Genomic DNA, 24,779 nt, shown 5'->3' with positions numbered 1-24,779 from the left:
ACTTGCACATAAAATGTAATACATGTATACACAATATATATTATCATTTGCACGTTGCAATAAAGATGTTTAATGTTTGAAACTAAATTGTAGACCTCTTGTGATTATGTGCATTTTGTGAATTTGCTCCTCAGATAAGTCCATTAGATCTATAATGCATATTGGATTTTCTGATTTATCATGATTATTATTGTTGTCATTATTATCATGAAATATAATTGATGATGATTCTCCTTATCATTTTTGTTGTTGATGATGATGTTGTTTCGTTTGATAAAAGAAGTTGGATTGATGAAAAAGCAATGGAGGAGACTATAAGTCCATTTATGGTCCGTTACCGTTTTATTAATTGGTACATAAGTGTATCCCTTTTGCAGCCAACATGAAAAGTGAACTAGTGGAATTTGATAAATCGTCTTTTCTACTTATTCTAAAAATTGTTTGTCGCATGCTCACGAAACATAAACAAGGAATTACCAATTTCCTGGTACTTGATACTTATTAATGTAAGCTTTAATACGCGACATTCTCAACGAAAAACTAATTGAGACAAATCATTTGTTCACATAAACAAATTACAGAGCTTGGTGAGGGTGGGAATAATTTTGTTGTTTACTGAATATATCAGAGGTGTTGTTGAGGTGTTGTGGACTAGTGAATAATTCACTCGACTGCAGATCACGCGGCACTAATATCATTTGGCAAGACTTTAAAGGTAAAGACCAGTTATGGTCATGCGATTGCATTGTGAAAGAAACGTTGTGGAATCGATCAGAAAAGGTTGATCATCTAGCATCTAGCATCTGCAAGGTTCTGGAATCATCAAAATGATAAGAAATTTTGCCCATTCTTCGTAAAGTTACAAGCACTATACACAGAAAGATGTATATGGGACTACCCTATATCTCTCACAGACCATGAGAGAAACAAATTTACCAGATATTTGAATTAGTAGGCGGTTTCCCGGTAATTTTTTATCCTCATGTATTAGTCAAAACATATTCTTTCACATGATTGGTAATGAGAGCTTCCATTTCATTTTTTGAAATTGGGGCGTTTCCAATACTGGTCTTTACCTTTAATCTACATTTGCCACTCTCCACCCAGGTGTAAATGGGTACCTGATATGTTAGAGCGCTAGTTACTTTGGCAGCTCGACTACGACCAGGGTAATATGTGTAAAGCGCCATAAGCGTCAGAGCCTGACGGATATTGGCGCTATATAAATAACCATATTATTATCATTATCAATGATAGCATTTCCAAGAGCAGTCATTGTAATTTGAGAATGCTAAAATGATAATCTTCCTCACAGTAAAGATGAAGAACAGAAAAGAATGAAAAGCTAACAAAAATTTATCGTTCACATAAATCCCACAAGGAAGTAATTCTCTGTCAAATCTTAATCACAATCTCTATAACCACATTGTCCAAAGTGGTAACTATACTGTTTATCACACCAGGTTTTCAGGTAGAACTCCGACTAGCTAATATGTAAAGCTTTAATTATACACACTAATATTCATTTCGAAATACTTTGGACTTTGGACTCTGCCGGGGATATTTATATGAGAGGCTTTGTACATTTAAAACATTGCACAAGGACAAAGTGATGTTCGAGTGAATGCACCTTATCATAGTAGGCTCAACCGCCATTTTACATTCAAGACGAGTTTGATAGACTGTTGGCCTTGTCAACATCTACTTTTCCTCAGTTTTCTACTGTACACGTGACATTCAACATGACAACAGATACTGGAAATGCTGGTGACCTTGCGAACAAAATAGACAGAACTCCATCTACCGAACTTGAAGTCCGCGAAACTCAAACTCATGGGCCAAATCCAAGCAACTTTATGCCCCCGGAACATGTAAAAGACAAGCCGAAATACTCGTCATCAGGTCAAGATGACCCCGGTGTGGGTGACCTTTCCAATGGCGTAGGCACAACTCCACCTTGCGAACTTGAACGCGATGCTGTGCCAGCACAAGGACCGAGCAACACCAATCTCCAAGAAGACAAACAGGAAGGCGCTTCAGCGGATCAAGAAGAACCTGCGGGGATAAGCTCATGTGGTTTCTGCTCGGACAGGGAACGTTTCTCAACACTTGACGCCATTTTTGTCTTGGCTGGAATTGCATTGTATATTGCAGATATTGTAACAGATCTTCTAGTCGGTGTGCAGTACTTACGGCAAGGTGATATATTATGGAGTATCATGACGTTTGTTTTTGTTTTTGTACCCTCGTTGGTCTTGCAATTCTTCAGCTTTAGATGGTTCATCTTAGACCTGGACCAAAACACAAAGTACAATTTAAGACCATTACGGAAAAAGCTTTGGGCCTGGTGTCAGTGGCTAGCTAGTCACATTTTACAACTCGGAGCCATCAAGAGGTAGTGTGAAACATCTTAATATTTGTATTACTCGATAGAACAGTATTTTTAGGTGAGGGAGATTATCTCTTATCCAAAAGTATTGCGTATTACCGGGTCCGGAAAATAATAATATAGACTACGACCTCGTCAAGAAGGAAGTAAATATTTACAGTTGCTAACAATTTATGCTGATAGCTGGCACCCGCTCGGAAAAAATAGGCTGGAAAAGACTGGCTATCATGTGTTGCATCTTCCGGCTGTTTTACTGGCTCGGATTCGAAAAAAAGCATATATTTCAAAAGTTACAACCTCATTATCAACATAATTGAACAAACAGGGAAATGCTATCCTTTGTCATTCGAAAAAAAAAAAATGTAATTGTCTTTCCTTATTCTTTGATGATGATGATGAACAGTATTTGTATGGCGCCATATATCTGTTTGAAAAAAACATTCAAAGGCGCGAGCTCCTCTATAATTAGCATTTAAATTTCTGAAGGAAGATGTGAGTTTTGAGTGAAGCTTTGAAGTGGTCCAGGTTGTCAAATTCGCGAATAGATGATGGGAGGGAACTCCACAGGCGAGGTTCATAGATCTTAGAAATGTTATTTATTATTAATCTCATATAATTTCAGATACTGGAGCACGTTCAAATTCGGCATTCTCAGTCGGAGGGACAGCAAATACTATAAAGAAATGATAAGTGAGCGGCTTGACATCACTATGTTACGTCTTCTAGAAGCATTCATGGAATCGGCTCCTCAGCTTGTCTTACAAGTATACATCATGGTGTACAGCGAAGAACTCTTCTGGCTTACTGGTGAGAAAAAACATTTCAAGAAATTAATTTATGCGAAATGTTACCCGGGGCAACGGGCATCTTTAAAAAATACAGTTGACCGGTAGGCGGGTATAAGGGCACTTTTCAAAAGACTATTGACTGGTAGGCGGGTATGAGGGGATTGCTAAAATCACGATTGCAATTTCGACCAATCAGATGGCTAGATTTCTAAACGGAGGTATATAATGATAATTATGATAATAATAATAATAATTTTTATAAATAATGATAATAATGATAATAATGATAATATTAACAATAACTATCATATTACTACTACTACTACTACTTCTACTACTACTACTACTGCTACCACTACCACTACTACTACTTCTACTACTACTATTACTACTATGATTAATAATAATTATGATGATAAAAACAATGATAATATTTGATTTATATAGCAACTCTTCCAGAGAATAGTCTAGATCAACAAATTAGGAACTGTAAAGGTATTTTTTCAGATGTTTTATAACTAAGTCAACTGGAATACTATTTTTCAGAGGTGCAGAGAGTTTGTTTCATCATGGACATACTAAGGTCCATGGTTTCATTGGCGTATGGCAACCGATTGAATGGATTAACAGGCAGCCTGTTTTCGGGATTTGGGAACAATACGAGAAGGAGGCAAGGAGCTGATGTGTATATCGATAGTATCTGCTGCATAGAGAGTGAGGAGATGTACCGAGGAAGTGTGGTTGACCTAGCTATTATGGTTTGAACATAATCCATTATTACATTAACATGAACTTAACTATAATATGATAGGGTACTTGTGGGTATTGACTTTTAAAACCTAGACTATATACACCTACCGACATTCTATAACTAATTATATTATTTTCTATTTCCTATTTCCTATTTCAGCTGCTTCGGCTATTGTGTCCTTACTTTCCCTTGCCTTTTCTCTTGGGATATACCAGAAAGCTCTTCGGGACTTTGTACCTGACAAAGAGAAGCTTTCGTACAGTCACGTAGCGTTGATCATTGTTTGGCGACTGTTCACAATCACTGCCCGAGTTCTTGCAATGGCGCTTTTCGCGTCAATCTACGGGTGGTGGGTCTTTGTGTTAGCTGCAGCTCACTGGGCAGTCATGACCGCATGGCTGATATGGCAACGTACGTCATACCACACGTCAAAATACGATGAGATACCCTTTGATGCAGTCATAGGAATCATACACATCTTCTGTTTCTTCAACATGAAAGAGGGTCCAACGAGATACCGAGCGGTCATCTTTTACATCTTAATATTCGTTGAGAACACGGTCATGTTCGGGCTGTGGTATCGCGAGCAGGATTCCCGAGAAAAGATGTACGGATTACCGGCGTTGGTATTCGTCTGGGGCGGTTTCTTTATCGGTATCTTCTTTATGTTTTTGTATTACCACTGTTGCCATCCGAAGGGGAAGATACAGATTTGCTTGTGCGGAGACACCGCCTCAAAAGTAACCACAGCTCAAAGTAACAAATCAAATGCGACAGGCATGACCGTGATGACAGTTGAGCAAAGAGGCGACGAGGACGAAGTAGATGGGGGAAATGAAGAAGTTGACGGTGTAAACATGACAAAAATGGCAAATGTACAATGTGCAGACAACGTTGTGGATGCGACGTCTTCAACTAGGACAGTGTCAGAAAGTGATAGATACCGGTACCTTTTCTCCTACACATGGCGGCGTCGCATACATCCCAAGGTATTTCTGACAGAAAGGAGTATCAATTACGTGGATGCCAAGTGACGACCCCTTCTCGGGCAACTGCAAACAACAATATCCGAATAGGATCCTGAAATGCTAGTCACAAGCGTGAATGCTACAGGCACGACATATGAAAGGTCGACACGGCGTCATGTGAACTTTAATAGCAAGTTCTTTCAGGGCTTCTTAAAGATAAACTTTAGAACTGGTAATGCAATTGCATTGCGAAAGAAAAGGTGTGGAAAGGATCAGAAACAGTTGATCATGTAGCATGTAAGTATTGGTGTGCACTGCAAGGTTCTGGAGTCATCAAAATCATAATAAATTTGACCGAGTCTTGGTAAAGTAACAAGCACTCACATAGAAAGCTATATATGGGACAACACACATGGTGTCGGGGCTAGTACTACCTTGATTTCCTTGTCTTTCTATGCTCATTACTCAGCCAGTATACATTTTCTTCCAAAATTGTTTGGCACATGTCATTTATTTGTAATGTTGGACATTCAGTGTAAGTTTCGTTTGATTCTGTGAGAATTTTTTTTTTTTACCAGTACTGGAGTTTATCTTTAATGTTGGCTAGTAGAGGTGTTGTGGTCTAGTAAATAAGTCACCGGACTGTATTATCAAAGTACAGGGTTCGAATTTATACCACATCACCGACGACCTTGGCTTGATACTTGTAAAGTCCATTTGCCACACTTGACCCAGGTGGAGTGGCAGCGGTAGGAATTAGTTCCTTGAATCATCAGTGCCTTCATTAGGACGGCTATTCACAGGCGACGAAATAGTCAAAATCTCTTTCGAAACGCAAACACATTGGTTGTTGCCGTTTTTTTAGTAGCATAGTGTACATATATGTATATAGTAGTGTTAGTACTGCCAGTTGGGATGTAGGGTATCATTTTTTTTTAAGTATACCGATATCCTAAAGCTTGCCTTCATTTTGTTTGTTGTTCGCTGCCAAAGATTTTCTTGTTTTTAAAGACTTTCTGTGTGTGTTAAAAAAAAAAAATCCATATGAATATCATTGTTGAACATTATTATGTACTATTCAACTGTATTTCTTCCATGCCCCAGAAGGGGCCGTTAAAGAAATAAAAAATCATTGTCATTGAATAATGGGCTTGACAACGGTTACAACAATACTCTACTCAATCCGAAGCCGAGAATTTAAGTGAACATCCAGCCATGCACACTTTCCTCTAAGACAAAACTTCATCATAACACTTTTGAATATGTATATGCATTTTTAATGAAACACACTATGTACATGAAGTCGATCTAGAAATTGCAAGAGTTCATATTGATCTCGACGAATATCGATACAATATCAAGTGTAAAAGTCTTTACCCTTACTTACTATTGCAGTACATCGAAGATCTTCAATAAAAGATTCATGAATACATATTATATATATTATAAATATTATTTTGTATTTACATTTGACGAGCCATACATTTTCTTTGAAACTTGTACTTCTTCTAGTCCGCTTGCGGTGTTCTCGCATCTTCTCTGTCATTTCCATAATCTGTCGTACTTTCCTCCATTCGTTGCGTTTATAATGTTTTAAACGAATTCCAACCTTCATGAAGTCAGTAATCCAAACAAAAGCCGAAAAATGATAGAAGTAGACTGGAGAAAGTTTGAACGAAATCGGACCAAAAAAGTTGTAATCACTTTACGTATTAGCACTTCAAATTGACTGACTTGGTAATGTCACTGTGACGTAGTGCAGGACAACTTTCTCTATTGTTTCAACCCAGAAAATGACTAAAAGTTTAATTTTTGAAAAGGTATAACCCATGACGGTCATTTTTATGAAGGACCTTTAATAATATGCTATCCATATTACATTTTAAATAGTGCCCAACAATAGGAGAAAAATTGTAATTGATATTTTTTGTGTACACTACAAACTGTAGATGAGTCCATGAATACACCACAATCCAGTGATCAAATTGCAAACTTGAGATTTGCAAAGATTTAATGGTCACATAATATTTCAAACTAACTTTCTTATTATTGGTCTGTTTAACTTCAAATATTCGTCTTCCAGATTCTCTTTTTATTCTGCTTTCATACAAATGAACCCTTTAAAGGTAAAGACCAGTATTGGAAACGCCCCAATTTCAAAAAATGAAATGGAAGCTCTCATTACCAATCATGTGAAAGAATATGTTTTGACTAATACATGATGATACAAAATTTGCCGGGAAACCGCCTACTAATTCATATATTTGGTAAATTTGTTTCTCTCATGGTCTGTGAGAGATATAGGGTAGTCCCATATACATCTTTCTGTGTATAGTGCTTGTAACTTTACGAAGAATGGGCCAAATTTCTTATCATTTTGATGATTCCAGAACCTTGCAGATGCTAGATGCTAGATGATCAACCTTTTCTGATCGATTCCACAACGTTTCTTTCATAATGCAATCGCATGACCATAACTGGTCTTTACCTTTAAATACAAAGGTTGGATTGCCCTTTACAGATTTATAGATGTGCGACTGGGCCTTTGCTGTATTTTCATATGGATTCACTGCAGACAAGCAACATCGCTCTAATCATGCTTATGATCCCTTAGCCTACTTTATATTTACTAATGTAATTATGAACATTACATTTTTGTTTAATGTTTTGTTTTCTTTTATGTTGTTTTGTTCTTTAAGAGCGAAAATAAATGAGCTAGAATGACAATTTTACAGCTTTTTTGTTTCTCCTTCGAACCATTTAGTTTCTCGCCCTCAGTTCTAAATTTTTGATCCATCATTTGACTCATGCGAACAGAAAAATATATATACGTATCTAATGTACGTATGTCATTGGCAAATTGAAAAATAAGAGGCAAACAACGAGACATTGACCCGTTTCCCCCATATAAACGTTATTTCGCGACTCGATGCGACCGTCTCAAATCTTAAATTATTCTTAACTGATTATTATTTAAAAAAGTAAGCTTCATGCATTTTGTATATTTTTATGTTTAATGATCCTGTCTATTATACGTATGAATGTATCTAGTATAATTATCCTTTTATATGTCATTAATTTTATTTCATGTTTACATGTTTACATGTATTTTAACCAACATATCTTGTAAATGACCTGCAATTCAGCTTCGGCTGCCATAATGTCATGTGAATAAAACCTTTATTGAATTGAATCTGGAGAGGTGTGCGCGCATGTGCGTGTGAGTTTGTGAGTGTGTGCGCGCCTATGTTCGTGTGCGTGAAGATGCGAGTGTGAATTTCTTCCCGTAATGATCAATTTTAGCATCTTATGAAAGGGTTTTTCACGTTTGTGTTTTTTCTGAGAGAGAGGGGGGGGGGGGGGGGTATGTTTCTGTCCTAATATATCCACTAGCCCCCTCCCATCTTCTACATTTAAACACGTCTACAATAGATGTTGGAGTTAACTTCGTCCTGCCCTATATCCACATTTGTACCTGTATACTAATGGGCCGCAAAATCAATTGCTATGTACACAATACAAGTTGTTGTATTCGTCCAGGGCATGACCACTTGAAGCTAAGTATGTATACGCTCGTTGTCGCTCGGTTGGAATTTGGACCACAAAAGCAAATATAGCTCAGATCATAAATGATGTAAATATTGTAAGAACAATTTCTCCGAACCCGAAGAAAAAATGATAACGATACCGCTTTGCACGCTGTGAAAAGGTTCCGGAGAATCAGTGGCACATGTAACAAGTAAAGGTTTTGGCCACAAGCAGGTGTTGATTTCTGCAAGGTAGGTGATACCTGGAGCATAGGCTATTTAACATGTCAACGGACGGTACTGATGATGGCGAAAACATCCAAATCAACTTGACGAGTCGTGATGACAGTGAGCAGACGAGCCCTTGTGAATCGTCGGAACATGAAGGCACATTCACCCTGTTCGACGCCATGTTTTTTATAGTTGGCATGGCGCTGTACATAGCGGATTTCGTAACAGATCTTGTTGTCGGCGTACAGTATTTCAGACGAGGCGATATATTATGGAGTATCATGACGTTTGTCTTTGTGTTTGTGCCTTCGATTATCCTGCAGTACTTTAGCTTTCGATGGTACATCTTAGATATGAAGGAGGAAACAAAGTACGAATCAAAAGCGTTGAAGAAGAAGCTATGGGCGTGGTGTCAGTGGCTAGCTACGCATGTATTACAGCTTGGAGCGATTAAAAGGTATGACAAAAAGTAAGATTTTTTTTTAGCAGTAGTGGTTCTGGCGTCTCCTCCCCCCCCCCAAAAAAAAAATACGAAAGGCGCATGTAGAATATTAATGCGAGAACCCATAAGCTCCTCCCCAAAGCACCTGCACTGCAGTTTAGGCTTTTCGACACTGATTGGTCTAAAAAAGGGAAAAAGGGGTAGATACGAAAGTAGAGCAGAAATGGTTACAAAGTAAATTTAAAAGGGGCGGGATTGAAACGTAGAGACAAATATCAAGAGGGCTAAATCAAACTGAGAATAAGAATCCCCTCGATCTATGGCCTTTCCACTTTCATAAATCCAATGCACGAAACTGATGCCCCATCAGAATTTTGCCCCTTCAGTGATTAGTCATATGATGTAGCTTGCCAGACAGGAGTTGGACATGGTATGAAATTTCAACTCTGTGAAGATAACCATTCAGCTTCAGTATTTATAATTTCTTTTTTATTAGTTCCCCACTATCGAACAGAATTAAGGTGCTCTTTTATTGGTGGTTGGGTAGACTTTCGATTGGGAATACATTGTTGATAAAGAGATATGATAAGATAGATTAAAACCTCATTTTCTTTTGTAAGACAGAACACAATCAAACAATCTCGGTACGCAACCCTTATTGATGCCGAGGCACATTAATCCGACCGTAATTGCATTAATATTTGATATTCTGTTTACATATTATGTGAAATTTGTAGAAATCTAAATGTTCATTTATCCCATTGCCTATATACTAAGTCTTGAACAGGGTGATTTATGTATGCAACCTATTAAGAATATAATAATTCAGTATCCGATGAGTCAACATCTTTACGATTCGCCCACAATCACAGATATTGGCGCACAGTAAAATATGGCCTGCGGAGTCGTCACGATTATACATACTACAATCTGATGATCTTCGAGTATCGTGATATCAGTATGTTACGTCTTCAAGAAGCATTCATGGAATCAGCTCCTCAGCTTGTCTTACAAGTCTACATCATGTTGGAGAGCAAAGAGTTCCACTGGTTGACAGGTACAATCTTCAAGGCCCTCACATATTAACGTTTGACCCCACCCCTATTTCATCACTTCCAAGCTTTTTTTTCTTCTAAATATAGTTCTGTGTCTGAGCTACATTTCTGAATCCGTTTGTCTCACTGCTTGATCAAACCGATGGGGTATAGGAAAACAAAATGAATATATATTTTCCTCATATTACACCAGCAGCGCAAGAGACCGACATACCGAAGAAATACGGTAGCAAGAATGGGAAGAAAGAAGATCAAAGAACTTAAGAGAAATCAAAGAAATAAGTCACGTATATATAAAGAGAAATACAAGGTACGGTTGAACCATGCAGATTATAAATAAATATTAAGGAAAGGGGAATATACAAATTAAAGCACATTAGTAATGTAGAAATAATAGTGGTTATGACCGCTTGGCTGAAATGGCAAAAGACACAATTCCACGATGCAATGTATGATGAGATACCCTTCATTGCAGTTATAGGCATTATCCACATCTTCTGCTTCTTTAACATGAAAGACGGCCACACAAGATACCGAGCGCTCGCCTTTTACACGGTGATATTCATTGAAAACACCATTATGCTTGCCTTATGGTATAGTGAGCAAGAGTCGAAGGAAGAGGTATATGCCATTCCCGCTCTTGGCTTCGTCTGGGGCGGGTTCTTCGTGGGAATCCTGGTCATGATCTTGTACTATATATCTTGCCATCCGACCGACGATATACCATTTTGTATACCAACACCGTGGGGCAAAGAGGCAAATTCGGGAGAAAATACCGAAAGCAGGGATGTCACCTTAAAGTTACAGGGCGGAGCTAGTGAAAGGTCATTCATAGAAGAACTACCAGAACGGAAGCGACACCAGTATTTCTTCTCTCATAAATGGAGACGCCATGGAACTCTAATGCCTGACGAATCACATGCATGAAGTTAGAGTTTGCTTATTTTATTAGTTGAGGTGTAGTCTTATGTTTATCTTGTCCAGAAATGTTATAATTATTGTAATGGTGAGCCCGGTCTCTTAATCTCTTAAAAATAGATATCTCTGGAGGTTGTCCCATTTTCTGAAGTGAAGTGTTAAAGTGCCCTTTCCCCCCCTAATTTGATATTGGTACATGTTATGAAATTCCATATTTTATCTTTGTATTTATTGTCATGATGATGGAAATAAATTTCAATTCAATTCAATTCAATTCCTTTTCTTCTTGTCTACTTTCTAGAATTCTTTTTTTAATTTCTCGAGGAATTGGGGGTCTATTTGTAGTTGAACTGTACTTAAAAGTCAAATGTTTTGTTAAAAAAATATTGTGATTTAACAGTTGTTCTTCTCCCGCATTTGATCCTTTTATTCCGATATGAATTTCTTGCCTGTGGTGATTGGTTAAATCTGTCACAGACAAAAAGCAAAAAAGTCACCACAGTCCTTCCAAATACTTGTTAGCTTCTCACAGGTAAAATAAAAACAGATGTTCATAACACTCTTTGTGTTTTTCGCAAAAGCAGCTAAGATTGCTCACTGCATGTTTGCAGGTAAGTAGATGCTTATTCGTATACATTTAAATTCTATACAATTTTATATTGAAATTCCCTCAGCTTTCTGTCCTAAGTGGATTTTCTGGGTCTTAAGAAAATTGTTCTCGTGTCATTTTTCGACCATATTATATGGACGTTCTAGGTTACATGTAGCATAAGATTTTCCGTTCTCATCTTTAACAATGTACTATGGAGATGTTTTGATGTTATATGCATTGCCAAGAGTGTGGTTTTCCGTTAAAAATAAATTCTAAACTTATTTGGTATCCTTACAAGGATGTTCATTTATATTCAAAAGAGTTTTCCATGAGAACGGAATGGCTTCATATAACTGTTTTTTAAAATTTATTTCAATGTTGTTTAAACTCATTTTCTGAAATTCTTTGATAAATGTTAACTCCCCTTTCCTATCAACGATATGATGTATTATTTTTTTTTCTTTTAGAAATAAGTCTTCATGGAAATAAATATGCCCCTGAAAGCATGATCCCATATATTTCGGTATATCTTCTTCAATTTCTTTCTTTATCTCTCTCTCTCTCTCTCTCTCTCCCTCTCTTTTACAGTCTCTATGATGCACTCTGAAATAATTATTGTGGGTTTCTCATTAATTAAGGAAATGTGAATAAGGATAGCAATTGGAAACTTTTCCATTCTGCATATTCTTACCTAGTAATATTTGTGGTTCTATCGTGCAAATTCCATCACCTGAACAATCATTATCATATAATATAATTATGAGGAACAAAGTCATTTAGGATTTTTTGGTGTATTGTTTTTATTTCTCCGTAACTAAGCAGCTATTAGAGCTGTTACTCGACAAGCACTAATTATATAAATAGACAAATATGTACAGTTATGATTTTCTTCCTCTTAAAATAAATGTATCAAACAGAAGTACTTAGTACTGTCAAACTTTGTTTGAGACAATTTGTAGGATACATATTGAGGTGTACAGCAGGTGCATGAACGTTATCAAATATAACTTCTAAAAACACACTCGTTTCCAATTTTACAAAAGTAGAAATGATATATATAATATACAAAACAAACAGCTCCTAATAAACTGAAATAGAAAACAATGTTCATACAACAACGAACACTTGAACATGTCTCCTCATAATATAAGTAGTTCACAATTTGTGTTTCCACATCAATATTAAATTCTTTATTATGAAGAAAAAAGCTATTGGATATGAATAGCAAAGGCATTTGAATTATATTAAACCATATTATTTGTTTAGGAGATATGTCGCTTGTATTCAATAACATATTTTAAAAAGATATGACAATAACATTATCGTGTGAAGAACATACAAAATTTGTGCAAAGTTTATGCAACGTTCTCATAGTCATCGTCTAGAAATTTCGCGAGCTGTTGTTGTTTGATGAATGTATTTTTGTCCTTCTTCGCTGTAGTATCAAGGCAGGGAATAATAACGTCAATGCTAGTTTCTTTTGAACTTTGCCGAGAATTCGGCGTTGATCGCTTGCGTTTATCATTTGGCGTTACTGGGCGCTCAAAGCTCTCGTATATGTTCGAGTCCACATCACTAGCTTTGTCTCCAGGACTGTCATCGTCATCACCCACCACCATGTCGGGATAATCGTAGCTTGCATCGCGCACCAGATTTGGGGAGAGCGTGTAGTACTTGGGGTCGCGGACGACTACGGCGCTTTCCAAAGTCTTTGACCCCTCTTCTGACATGACTACGGCAAGGAGTGGAGACTGTGTGTTAGACCCATGTGCCATGGGCCTCGGCATGAATGGCGAAATCGGTTTTGCCGAGACAGGTGGTGGTTGTGGAGGGTTCTCGAAATCTGTCGAATCACGTGGTGTCTTCCCTGTGACTGTGGTTGGATCTAGGAAATCGTAATCGTCGTCGTCGTCCTGTCTTTCGAGTTCTTTATACAGATGCGTATTGTCACCTACGGATTCGTCACTGAGAGAGATCAGAGTTGGTGTACTTATTTGCAGTACGTCATAACTATTGGATCTTTTTCTAGGTTCGAGCGCTTTATATTCAAGATTAGACGATGCCGGTAGGGTTTGTCTTGATTGGACTAGTTGGGGTAGATCATATTTGACACTTTCCTTTCGATCCAATGAACGATCATCATATGCGACCGTTTCCATAGACGGGAAGATGGCATTGTCAATAGTGATATTACCGATGAGATCCGTAATATGGTAAGGCCCTTCCACCCTATTGCTTGATGTACTTTCAACACTATTCCTGGACGGTAACGAGTTGCTTCTCCTAACCCTCGCCGTTCGATCGGCGTCACTGATCTTCGCCGAGCGACCGATCTCACCGAGCTTTGGGGTTTTCCCGTTCGCCTCTTTCCTCGGAGTCGTAAGGAACTGATATACGTTCTTGTCCGTAGGTGACGTGCTATCCGGAATCTCAGAATACTCAAAGCTCTTTTCCTTGCTGCTTCTGCTTCGCCTGAAATGCACCATGCCAATACTGCGCCGTTTTCCTTTTGGTACCTGACACCCCTCACCTCGTTTCACGAAGGTACCACTACCCTTGCGCTTCTCTGAGACTACCTCCATCTGATAGGAAGGTCCCCCAACGCTCTTGCTGATAGTGGACAAAGTGGTAGTCTCTGTTGCACTGCTCTTGTTGGATCCATTGCCATTGTTCACCCCGGCGATTCCTGTCAGGAAGTCATACCCGGTGTTAGACACGTGAAGGCCATTGGTGTTGTCCGTCAGATGACGCTGGTTGGCTCGCCTGGAGAAGATTAAACATGTTTGTTGAAATTATATATTGAGTAGTATTCGAATAATATCGCCATTTATGACGAGTGGATGATACGAGGGAACAGCTTGCTTTACTGGACATGTAAATGTTGATAATTTAACTATAACGCCTAAAACCTCACACTCGACCCCAAAAAAGTAAATGGGTATCTGTCAGGAATTCATTCTTTTAAATGCTACAGCGCTGTAATGGCAGCACAGCTAAAGCCAGGGTAATAATCTCCAAGTTTGGAAGCACTTAGTGATTGTAATAAGCGCTATATAAAAACTGAGTATTATTATTATTATTATTTACCGAAACTTATCAACATCACCGTCGATCTTTATTGCAAACAGTAGATTTCTTATCCATCATTGTTCATTTGTTGAAAGTGGTCGAATTCATATCGGCATTACTGTCGGTAAATATGTAAATGGTAATTCAATGAATACAAAACTAGGGGAAAAAATATACGCTCAAGATCACCAAAGATTTAACTAAGGGCTTGTTAGTCTCTTAACCAGTTATGATCAACCTTTATAGTTGGTGCCGGAAGTAGGGAATCTAAAAGTAAGAATGAAAGGAGCTAGAAAGAGGGTGACATTTGCAAATGTGACAAGTGCTCCGGAATGCATTTAGTTGCAGGTGTAGGGTTAAGGTTGTAATTGGGTTCTCGATTTAATACATTGATGGTTCTGAGCCCCGTTCATAACACTTGTGACAACAACAAGTTACAGTCACTGTTTCCATGATTATAAGCTACTGAAATAGTTGAATTTGGTTGTAAGCAAATCTGATACAAATCAATATCATTTGCAACTAACAAAACGTTGAAACAGGGCACAGGATGGGTTATTATATAGTGCTTGAAGCAGGGTTTAATTTAAGAAGATGGTTAGTGTAGGATGTTAACCGCGGAGAATTTGTTGCCGAAGCTTATACGTGTGGCAGCCGGAAGGAGTAGACAAAAAGAACGATTGGATGAAAATCATATTACCTTCAAACGTTTTGACTATAAAAAACTTACTTTCTTTTCCTCCAGAAGTAGCAGTGAATTGTGATGCTGACTGCAAAGATCAGTACGGCTCCAAGGAAGCAGGCAACTACGATGATGACTATTCGATCTTCAAAAAAAGGACATAGAAATGGACAATAAATACCCGCGACTCGAGTGGATGTGTGAAGAATAAATACGAGAATGTATTATGACTTGTGAAGTGGAGCTAAGAAAGTTATCAAACTATGACACAAAACTCGAATTCAAGGAACTAGCCGATAAGTCATGTAAGTTGCAGTTATCCACTGATAATTCGTGTAATATCACAAGGATGTTGACATCAATGCATACTGCAAAAATACCATTATATATTCCGTTAGTGTAAACCACTCCTTAGTGTAAATAAAAATCTGCGTGTACACTATCATTTGATTTAAAATAATAGCAAACCCGTATAATTACCTACATATGAACAGAATGAATGTATTTGAATATGGGGCTTTTCCCCGTTTAAATTGTGTAAATGTTAGAAGTTGAAAACGAGTCTCTACGAATCGCCTGCCCAAAAGCTGGGCTTTCCCTCACTTTGTAAGCCTTTTAAGTTTTGTCACGTAAGACAATGGACGAAATTAAACATAAGTTTGGCCTGGAATTGATTTAAAGAAAATATTTTGTAGCAAACATGCGATTAAAAGAAACTGCCTGCGAGCAATTGATGAAGGTTGGGGCTGTAGTACTGACATATTCTGTGAAGTTGTAGGATGACCAAAATGAATATGGAATTGACACAGAGCTGCCGACAAACAAGGGCACCGAACACAGAAATGGGTATATGGGAGCACACACACGTTGTTCATGTTCAATGACTGTTCGGTCCAAACCGTTCAGCTATATTTCGATTATAGGGTCATTGGAGATATGATATTCTTCCAAAATGAGATTTAGAAAAACCCAGAATGAGATAGATCATAATTCATTTTCATCTTTACTAGTACTCGACACCCTCTGGCCCGAATTCACAAGGGAGGTTTGTCGACAAACCTAGGTTTATGTGCGTCATATAACGCGTTTCGATGCGTTTAAACCATGATTCAGACAAACCTTGGTCTGAAACGCGTCAAAACGCGTCTAAACATAGGTTTGTCGACAAACCTCCTTTGTGAATTCGGGCCATTGTCTTTAAGATACTGAGTCGGATGGTCGGATACTTGATTATCTTCGTAATTGGACCATTTGTAAACCAGCGTCTTGTAGGATCGTGTCCGTTTTGAAGAACCTTTTCCATACTCACCTCCGTTCCCAGAAGCCATGCCCAAAGCTACGGTTGTCTGCCCATTTGACATATCAGAAAGGCTGGATGTAGCAGACGGGCTAGATGGTTGAGGAACCACTCCTGAAGTACGGGGCTTGGGTGTTCCGGAATCTGTTAGTGAAATCAAGGTATATGGAGGAAAGTACTCAATTACTATATCTCTGTGCATGATGCATGACGAAACTTATCAAATAGACGACTGAATGATATAGATCTTTACACGGATATACATCTCTATCTCTATTAAATTGTTAATTTTTCTTTTAGGCCTAATAGGCCATTTACGTAATGTAACCAAAATGTATGCACATGCCTTCGTGAAGCGCCTCGATACGAATTATTAAAAGGACGTCACATCGCCTTAAAAGGATGTCACATGTAGCAGTCCACGTTCTCGTTCTCGTCGTGCAATCTTGTCCTACCCAGAGCCATTTACATACATATTTTTACCAACTTGGTTTCACTGGGTCACAACATGTTATTTCTTATTTTGTTTTGTGCTTGCCCAACAAAGCAGTAGTCTCCACATTGTGTCCAACTCGAACTGGGTTGGCCAAACTCTGTGTATAGATGGATCTGGTCCTATCTATAGCTAAACATAATATATGCCATTTCCATCCTGACTCTTAAAAGTATTTGTTTCAGGTGAATGAAACAATTCGTATCGAGGCACTAGTGTAAACATGTCCATCTGGTTACATTACGAAAATGGCCTATTAGTAGCCATGTTTAGACGGGGATTCCTAGTTGGCGTAAGTTTTTCCCTGCAACAATACATTTTCCATAAATATTTGAATGACACCATTTGTTGTCCACACGCTCTTACTCGGACCAACTTGCCACGATTAAGTTAACACGGCCTTCCACCGACCCAGTCGTACTCAGAGTAACTTCTGGAAGTGGTGGCGCCCGCACCATCGACCTCAACCCACCTTCCGCATCTAAACCGCGCGAAATCTAATTTTCATTTTCGATTGTAAACAAATAACACTTGTGAAAGGTCACAGATACTACGAGTTCCATACTGCGCGTTACTTGTGGAAAATCCAGGAGTAAATCAGTCGGCGTAAAGCTCGGCGTAGCTAACACGACTATCGGTCAGACGGTCACTACGCCGACCTTTACGCCGACCTTATCATATTAACGCCGACTAGCTCTAAACACGACCTTTACGCCCACCAAAATTGCCATCGTGAGAACACGGCTTGAATTTGATAAGGCGCATAAAAGCAAGGCTAAATTAAATCATCCATTAACACAATTTCCCTAACATTTCCAAAATTTATATATCAACTGTTGGTCGAATGGATTCTGGAAGATATGTAGGGGTATGAAATTTTCTCCAATCATTAACAGACAGAACCATTCATGATTATAGAGATGGACCAATTGTATGGACACTTCGAGGCGCAACATCTAAGATTTCCCCTTCTCTGGGGATCAGAGGCCAGTTTCTCTGAACTGCTCTCATAGATTAAAGTTCATGGATATCTCATAAAAAGCAGGGCATGGAATTTGAACTTGTCCTAATGGGATTTCCATGAACCTTAAACTTTTGACGGTTTCGAGAAATGAAGAAGTTACTTCCATTGTTTGGTTCGATTCCAATAGATTGCTTATCAAATCGAGGGATGAGTGACACAAAGACGTAACTTCATTTTGGCCATTTGAGAAAAAGTGGTTTATGTGTTACTGAGCAGTTGGGCCTTAAGGAGTTAAGTCTATTTTCGTTAGCCATTGACTTTAATGGGGTGTTGGGTGGAGTTTGTGTTTCCTGAAAGCCAACATTTTTCTGAACATTTTGATATCAAAGACTCATTTTGGCAAAATATGGAGTTACGTCTTTGTGTCACTGAACCATCGAAATCTTTCTTTCGATATCATTACCTCCTGTGAAGAATGGAATCTCGAGGATCTTGACGTCATCAATAGCTACCCCTGAGCCTGGTCGCCGATGTGATGCCTCAAACATTATCTGATTGAGAAATATAAAAGCGAACTTGTGAACTATGGATCTTTTGCAAACGTCTGCATGTTATCACTCCAAATTTTTGATTACCTCTCTTAAAGCCCCTCTGCACTAGTTTGGCATGGAGGAATTAGAACTCCCTTCAAGGTCACTGACAGGTGTTTATCTCATTAAATCAGCTCTCAATCAACATAAGAAAAAGGGCATCATGGGGATCAACGGGTACCGCTTAGGCATTACTGGCTGTATACCGTAGAGGGCGCAATTAGCTAAAAGTAGTGCAGTGGGGCTTTAAAGAAGTGCAACTGATCTGACATTAAGTACAGAGACATTTAGTTAAAATCATAGCTCGATATAATCATAATATATAAAAGAAGAAGGAAGGTTTAAAGTAATGATTGTTGACGGTGTAAAGCCTAAAACAACAATGTGGTTGAGAAAGATAAACTAAATGTATGAACTGTGCAACACGATCGCGAGGACTTCCGAGAAATCATCTTTAGGTAATTTCACTACCTTATTTTATGTCCTACAGAAACCGCGTTTGGACTAATTAGTTTGGACTTTTATTATGTCATGGTGATGTTCTCACTTCTCACATTTCAAAAGATGACGTACTGAAATTGACTTGGGTTGGTGTTTCGAAAGTTCTAGGTGTGATCATTTCGTGCACACATCTGTATGTAATTATGTTTTGCATTCCCTCTCTTATTTTACATGGTGAGGTGTCGAGAATGTCCTAGTAAACTAACATTACACTGTAGGTGCACCCGACAATCAAAGACTATAATGATAATAATAATGGCTCCTTATATAGCGCACATGTCCGTCACGTCGTGATGCTCATGGTGCTGCCCGATTATTACCCCGGCTCGTAACCCTGAATATCATGCTTTTTAACTATGGAATCGCGAATGATTGAAATTAACATTCAATTCGATATTTATTTTCTGAATGTGCTGACTATGACGGATTGATTCCGAGAAGATTGAAATTGGACAGGACAGAACAAGCAATCATATCTTTTTTTTTACAAAACACAGGGTTTGGGGTTCGAATCACTGCCACATTAATCTACATTTACCACACTCACCAAGTAAGGTAATGGGTACCTAGCAGGAATAAATTACTTGAAATGTTAGAGCGGTAAAATGGACGCCATGCCAAAGCCGGGGTAATAATTGAGGAGCGCCAAAGTGTCAAGTTCAACAGCCATGAGTGCTATACAAGGACCTACAATTATTATTTTTTATTTCATTGTAACACAATCCTATTGTCAAATACTGATTTAAACAGATGTGATGACCTTAAAAAGTAACCTTTTAACAATCTATAGTACCCTGTCATTCCGGTTCGGTTTCCTCTCTCTCAATCTCAATCTCCTTTTCAGTAATCCAAACCCGTTACAATCACGACCAGACAACAAGCTAATCTCCTCATCTGACACGTATCCCCTCTCTCAGGCTATCACCTTATTCTATCAATTTTACCTACGTATGTAGCAGTATTGTTTTTAGAGTGATTGTTTTACTGTGAAGTATAAAAGTATTAGAGAAAAGTTATCCGCTCTGTGCAAGATTAAAAAACTAAGAATAATTTTACAGAACTTTGATGGTTTTGATATATCAACAGATATCCCCTATTTTCAAAGCTAATCAACATTTCTGAGTTTAGGCTGATCGAGGCATTACATTTTTAAATGTCGGTTTTAAGATGCATCAAAGAACATAACCAACTTACACTCGGTGAATATTGACAATAGATGTTTGCTACTTGTCATCACAATTTTTTTATTTTTTTAAAGACTCTTCCTTGGTTCCGAAAAATACCAAGTCAGTGATAAATTCAGCTAACACGGTGAAGAAAATACAACGGCCATTATATTTCACTCCTTGTCTGGTTTGTCGATTGACCGTTTTGAGGTGATTTCATTCAACCATCTGGATTAAACTTTTTGATCTATTATAGTTGCAAGTGCACTATGGGGTTATACTTTGAAAACAATCGAGTACAATATCAGATTCTTGCACGCAATATTTTATCGAACAGTATGAAGTACTTTTACCAACCGAGGTAGATGTATATAGTTCGGAATAGGGATCATGTGCCTTCGTCTGTAATGATTAAACAGCGACATTCGAATTGCATTCACTCAATTTATAAACTATAATTAAACTTATTACTAGGTTTCTGCTGATTAGGCCATTAGCCTGGGACAACTTGTTCAATCTTATAAAAAAAGCTGGAAGGCTATTAATTTAAGCAAGGGTTGACCAATATAAATGGCTACCTTTCTTACTTAAAAGCAATAATTCAGTTAGAATGGTTCTTGTTTCTTTTAATCAATGACAAGTAAGATATCCTACCACAAAACAAAAACATATTTGTTAGGTCCTATAGAAAATGGTTTCATAAAAACCAAAACTGAAAGCATACCTTTTGCAACATTTATAAGTTTGAACTATAAAGATTACAGAAAGTAATAACTAACTTGTCCGGCTGTTGGGCACGGGAAATCGATCTCGACAAAGAGCCAGCCAGCAGTAAAACTCATCTTAGTCCACATCAGCGCCCCATCGCATCCTACGACATTCAGGGAAGGATAGGTGTCTTCGTTTCCTTCAGGGTCGTCTGCTATCCATAGGTAGTAATAGAAAGAGATCCGACCCATACCGGAAGTGAAGTTCTTCTCAGGAGAGATGATCTTGGTGGTGAAAGTGTGAAATTCATGCGCCGCCGTGTCTTCCAGGGACTTGCTGCTCGCAAAAAAATCTGGACAATGATGCAAGTGACAAATACAACATGTCATTGATTAATTAATATACAAATGAATTATCATTTAGATCCATTGCTCGTATGAAAGATTTAATGCCCATCTGCACCAGTTTGGCCAGGAGGGATTAGAACTCCCTGCATGGTCACTGACAGGTGGGTATCTCATCAAATCAGCTTTCAATTAACATGAGAAAAATGGGGACCATGGGGGACCAATGGTCACCGATTACGCATTGTTTGCTACATTGTATATAGAGGGCGCACATAGCGATAAGTAGTTCAGTTGGGCTTTAATCACAGGAATCATTAGTAATCAATGGGTATTTTCTATTCACCTAGTAGGTGGTCAACAATTTAATTATGCAATACCACATCAAATGCTTCACGTAGAGTAAGAATTTCCTAATTCCTTAAGGTATTATTGGATGAAAAACTTGATTATTGATGTTTAAGTACATAAATTAGTAGAATTTTTTATTTCTGGAAGGTATTACAAATATTTGTGTTAATTTTTACAAATGGGGTTTGTTTGTTTTTTTAGTCTAAAGAGTAAATCACATTTACCCAAAACATACACAGCCCCTCGCCCCCCCCCCCCCCCCCCAAGGAAACAAAAAGAAAACAAGAGAGAATGAAACACAAAACCAGTTTGTATTCAGAATTACTATCTTTCGGGCAACGTGTTCGTAGAACTGCCGTTTCTATTTCGGGAAGGGAGGAGAGAAAAGCTTTATATACTATGGAGCCGATAATTTATTGCTATGTTTTTCCATTTCCTGCCTGCATTTGCTTCAAAGCTCTCTGATTTTCCCAGATTTCAATTCGTCTACATGGCTTCCGTGCTCCTAGCCCGGCAAACCAGACACAAATAGAAACCTGAATTATCCCTTATTTCGACACTGAGATTCAAACCCTAATTAATTGATATGAACATGTGCTTTCCGTAATTGAACTATAAGCCCAAGCTGTCAACCGTACACGGCTGCGAACAGTGCTACCGCGCCACTGGTATATCCAGCTGGAAATATATCCAGATGAAGATTTATTTGAACCAAAATGATTGTCCCTTTTGTAGAAAAGAAAGGAAAGAGCATCGAAGTATTTGGCCAATATACGGATTCCTGTGCCACTGCCTTGAGATTCATATTTGCTATATGGGCAAGGCAAAAATAAAATCTCCCATGCTGTACCCACCATATATCTTATTAGTGTATATCTGGCCATTGTATTTATGGTGCTTATAGCCCTACCATAAACTAGATCAGGCCATAAAGAAGTGAAATGACACATATTTTGATCTAAAAAATTATATTCGGAACTCTAAATCATCCACACGGCTATCTACAATGTCACCAATGTGTATGGAACGCTATGCCTTACTCCGCCAATTGAACCTCTCTTGAAAGAACAAGGTGTAACTTACCTTGGTTAAGTCCAGGGGTGTGGTCACTAGGGGGGCAATTCCTCCCCAATGATCCCCCACGACTTAGAGTCCATAGCTCCCAATGATGAACACCATCTAAGTCTGGGATGACCTGAAATCCACAGTTCTCTGATTCATCAAAAGTGCATTGTGCAAGAACTGAAATACGAAACGGTAAAAAAAAAAAAATGCTATATTGAATCTGCTTCACTGAACTGTTTCATAATGTTACAAACCTCTGGTTATTTCCATCAAGGAGTTCATTTTGTGTCCTTTGATATAACCACAATACAGTTGTGTCCACACAAGTTCACCCTTAATAGGCTATATACAATATGATTACGTATTCAAAGCCGCTTCTATATGGAGATACTCCTCACTTTTTGAGGTAGCCTTCATAATTATTAACATCTAGGCCTATATGAATATTTGTTTGTTTGTTTTCAGTTCTCGTGTACAATCCAAAATGGGGGAAGTTTTTGTGCAATTTAGAAAGAAAACACAAAAATACAAATACAAATACAAATACAAATATAAATAAAGACCAATACAAAATACAAAATATGAATGCAAAAACAAACAGTGCAAAGGAATACCAAGCGATAAATTAAACAATGACAAATAGAATTGACTTTCAAAGCTATTCATTACCCTCCTAACAGCTTCAGAATTTTACCTGCCAAGTTCAATTCCTTTATCGTGTAAAATGCTATCAGTATTTTACGAAGCAACATACACAAAATATCGGCATAATGGAAATAATAATCGTCACCGGAAACCACGGAAAGACCTTTTTATAATATATGCTCGACATACAAACCCAAGGACTACATGCTGATTGTTTCAGGAAAGGCATTGCTGTTTGTGGTTTAACTAATTAAGCTAAGGAAGGGTTTTTAGTTTCTTTAATCAGGTCGTTCACCTTTGTGAGTATAGTGTGGCAATCAGCTGCCTGTAAAATAATGTAACTCTCTTAGTCTCTTTACACATACCTAATTGGCATGATAGATTCTATGTGTGCAGAACATAGAATGTGGCATCAATTAAATTTCACGAAAATGGAGAAAAAGGAGAATATTCTCCGCATATTAATAATCTTCTGTCCATTAATGGAAATGTTATACATTTATTTTAGTCCCTTTTAACAAAGAACAGTGCCGTTATTGCGTTTATATGGCAAAACTGGATTAATTCATAAGTATCATCCGGCAGATGGGCGCTGAATAGGTGGAAGCTATAGTTATTTCTCGGACTGTGTTAACGCCCTAAATGGGTTCACCGAAGCACCAGCATGATCTAAATTCACTCTGGCATATTAAAGTCAGGTCCTTAGCAGGTGTTTTTATGTTTGAGATGACAACTTCTTTGTAAATGCTAGACACTACTTCCGCACTTGACACAGTAAACATTCCTGATATTTTGCCGCTCAATCTGAAAAAATAGTACTGCACCTGGAGACCTGTGCAGACCATCGAATCAATGAATATGACAGTATAGGCTTTCATTATTTTATCTCATTATGATGGTTTACTGGTTTGTTTTACCTGAAGGCTGTGAGAGTAGTGTAAACTTCTAAGCTAGTAAAACCAACCGCTCTCAGTCCTATCCGAGGGACTTGATAATGAGGATCAATAAGCCAGTTCACGGTTGCAGTCTGAGCATGAATAGATAAAGGTCACTGCAGACCAATTTGTGAAATACACGGAGACAAAATGAATACTTGATATGTGCTCATAAAAGTTATGTAATCATTATTAATTTATGCTCAAGCAGTGCACTCCATGATACACAGGTGGAAGTATTCTTTGAAAGGGGGAAACAAAGACTATTTATGTAGCACCTCCATCGATGTAGGAATGATTATTTCAAA

At 38.0% G+C, this 24,779-nt stretch overlaps 4 protein-coding genes across 4 annotated transcripts in view; 2 read left to right on the top strand and 2 right to left on the bottom strand.

Moving 5' to 3' along the window:
• Positions 1–1,130: 1,130 nt before the first annotated feature.
• On the top strand, positions 1,131–5,104 carry LOC584982 (XK-related protein 4-like). The gene is made up of 3 exons (XM_011667942.2): positions 1,131–2,395; positions 3,012–3,196; positions 4,088–5,104. The coding sequence occupies exons 1-3, from the start codon at positions 1,743–1,745 to the stop codon at positions 4,960–4,962; spliced, it is 1,713 nt and encodes a 570-aa protein (XP_011666244.2). The 5' UTR covers positions 1,131–1,742; the 3' UTR covers positions 4,963–5,104.
• Positions 5,105–8,571: 3,467 nt separating this feature from the next.
• On the top strand, positions 8,572–10,182 carry LOC100892999 (XK-related protein 4-like). The gene is made up of 2 exons (XM_003730551.3): positions 8,572–9,111; positions 9,969–10,182. Exons 1-2 carry the CDS (start codon positions 8,708–8,710, stop codon positions 10,180–10,182), a joined length of 618 nt encoding a protein of 205 aa, XP_003730599.2. The 5' UTR covers positions 8,572–8,707.
• A 2,269-nt stretch (positions 10,183–12,451) lies between these two features.
• LOC115923290 lies at positions 12,452–17,660 on the bottom strand. Its single transcript, XM_030983728.1, has 4 exons — positions 17,579–17,660; positions 16,722–16,853; positions 15,461–15,557; positions 12,452–14,424 (listed from the first exon to the last, which is right to left on the bottom strand). The coding sequence occupies exons 1-4, from the start codon at positions 17,658–17,660 to the stop codon at positions 13,017–13,019; spliced, it is 1,719 nt and encodes a 572-aa protein (XP_030839588.1). The 3' UTR covers positions 12,452–13,016.
• A 931-nt stretch (positions 17,661–18,591) lies between these two features.
• LOC105439210 overlaps positions 18,592–24,779 on the bottom strand; it is a 10,765-nt gene continuing 4,577 nt past the window's right edge. Inside the window, exons 2-4 of the mRNA XM_030983727.1 lie at positions 22,910–23,068; positions 21,203–21,483; positions 18,592–18,717 (exon numbers count right to left, since the gene is read on the bottom strand). Of these exons, the coding sequence (XP_030839587.1) occupies positions 18,592–18,717; positions 21,203–21,483; positions 22,910–23,068 (566 nt within the window). The remainder of the gene's footprint in view (positions 18,718–21,202; positions 21,484–22,909; positions 23,069–24,779) is intronic.

The sequence above is a fragment of the Strongylocentrotus purpuratus genome, unplaced genomic scaffold (assembly GCF_000002235.5).
Source record: "Strongylocentrotus purpuratus isolate Spur 01 unplaced genomic scaffold, Spur_5.0 spur5_scaffold_13, whole genome shotgun sequence".
NCBI lineage: Eukaryota > Metazoa > Echinodermata > Echinoidea > Camarodonta > Strongylocentrotidae > Strongylocentrotus > Strongylocentrotus purpuratus.
The sequence above is the reverse complement of the archived record's forward strand: the minus strand, read 5'-3'. Positions and strand labels throughout refer to the sequence as shown.

Excerpts from the sequence above, each read along its gene's own strand:
- LOC584982 (XM_011667942.2), top strand. The coding sequence starts at position 1,743 with ATGACAACAGATACTGGAAATGCTGGTGACCTTGCGAACAAAATAGAC. Across the intron at positions 2,396-3,011 it reads CAACTCGGAGCCATCAAGAG|ATACTGGAGCACGTTCAAAT; the intron begins GTAGTGTGAAAC and ends ATATAATTTCAG. Across the intron at positions 3,197-4,087 it reads AGAACTCTTCTGGCTTACTG|CTGCTTCGGCTATTGTGTCC; the intron begins GTGAGAAAAAAC and ends TTCCTATTTCAG.
- LOC100892999 (XM_003730551.3), top strand. The coding sequence starts at position 8,708 with ATGTCAACGGACGGTACTGATGATGGCGAAAACATCCAAATCAACTTG. Across the intron at positions 9,112-9,968 it reads CAGCTTGGAGCGATTAAAAG|ATATTGGCGCACAGTAAAAT; the intron begins GTATGACAAAAA and ends CCACAATCACAG.
- LOC115923290 (XM_030983728.1), bottom strand. The coding sequence starts at position 17,660 with ATGGTGCGGGCGCCACCACTTCCAGAAGTTACTCTGAGTACGACTGGG. Across the intron at positions 16,854-17,578 it reads TGTTAACTTAATCGTGGCAA|ATTCCGGAACACCCAAGCCC; the intron begins GTTGGTCCGAGT and ends TTTCACTAACAG. Across the intron at positions 14,425-15,460 it reads TACTTCTGGAGGAAAAGAAA|GCGAGCCAACCAGCGTCATC; the intron begins GTAAGTTTTTTA and ends AATCTTCTCCAG.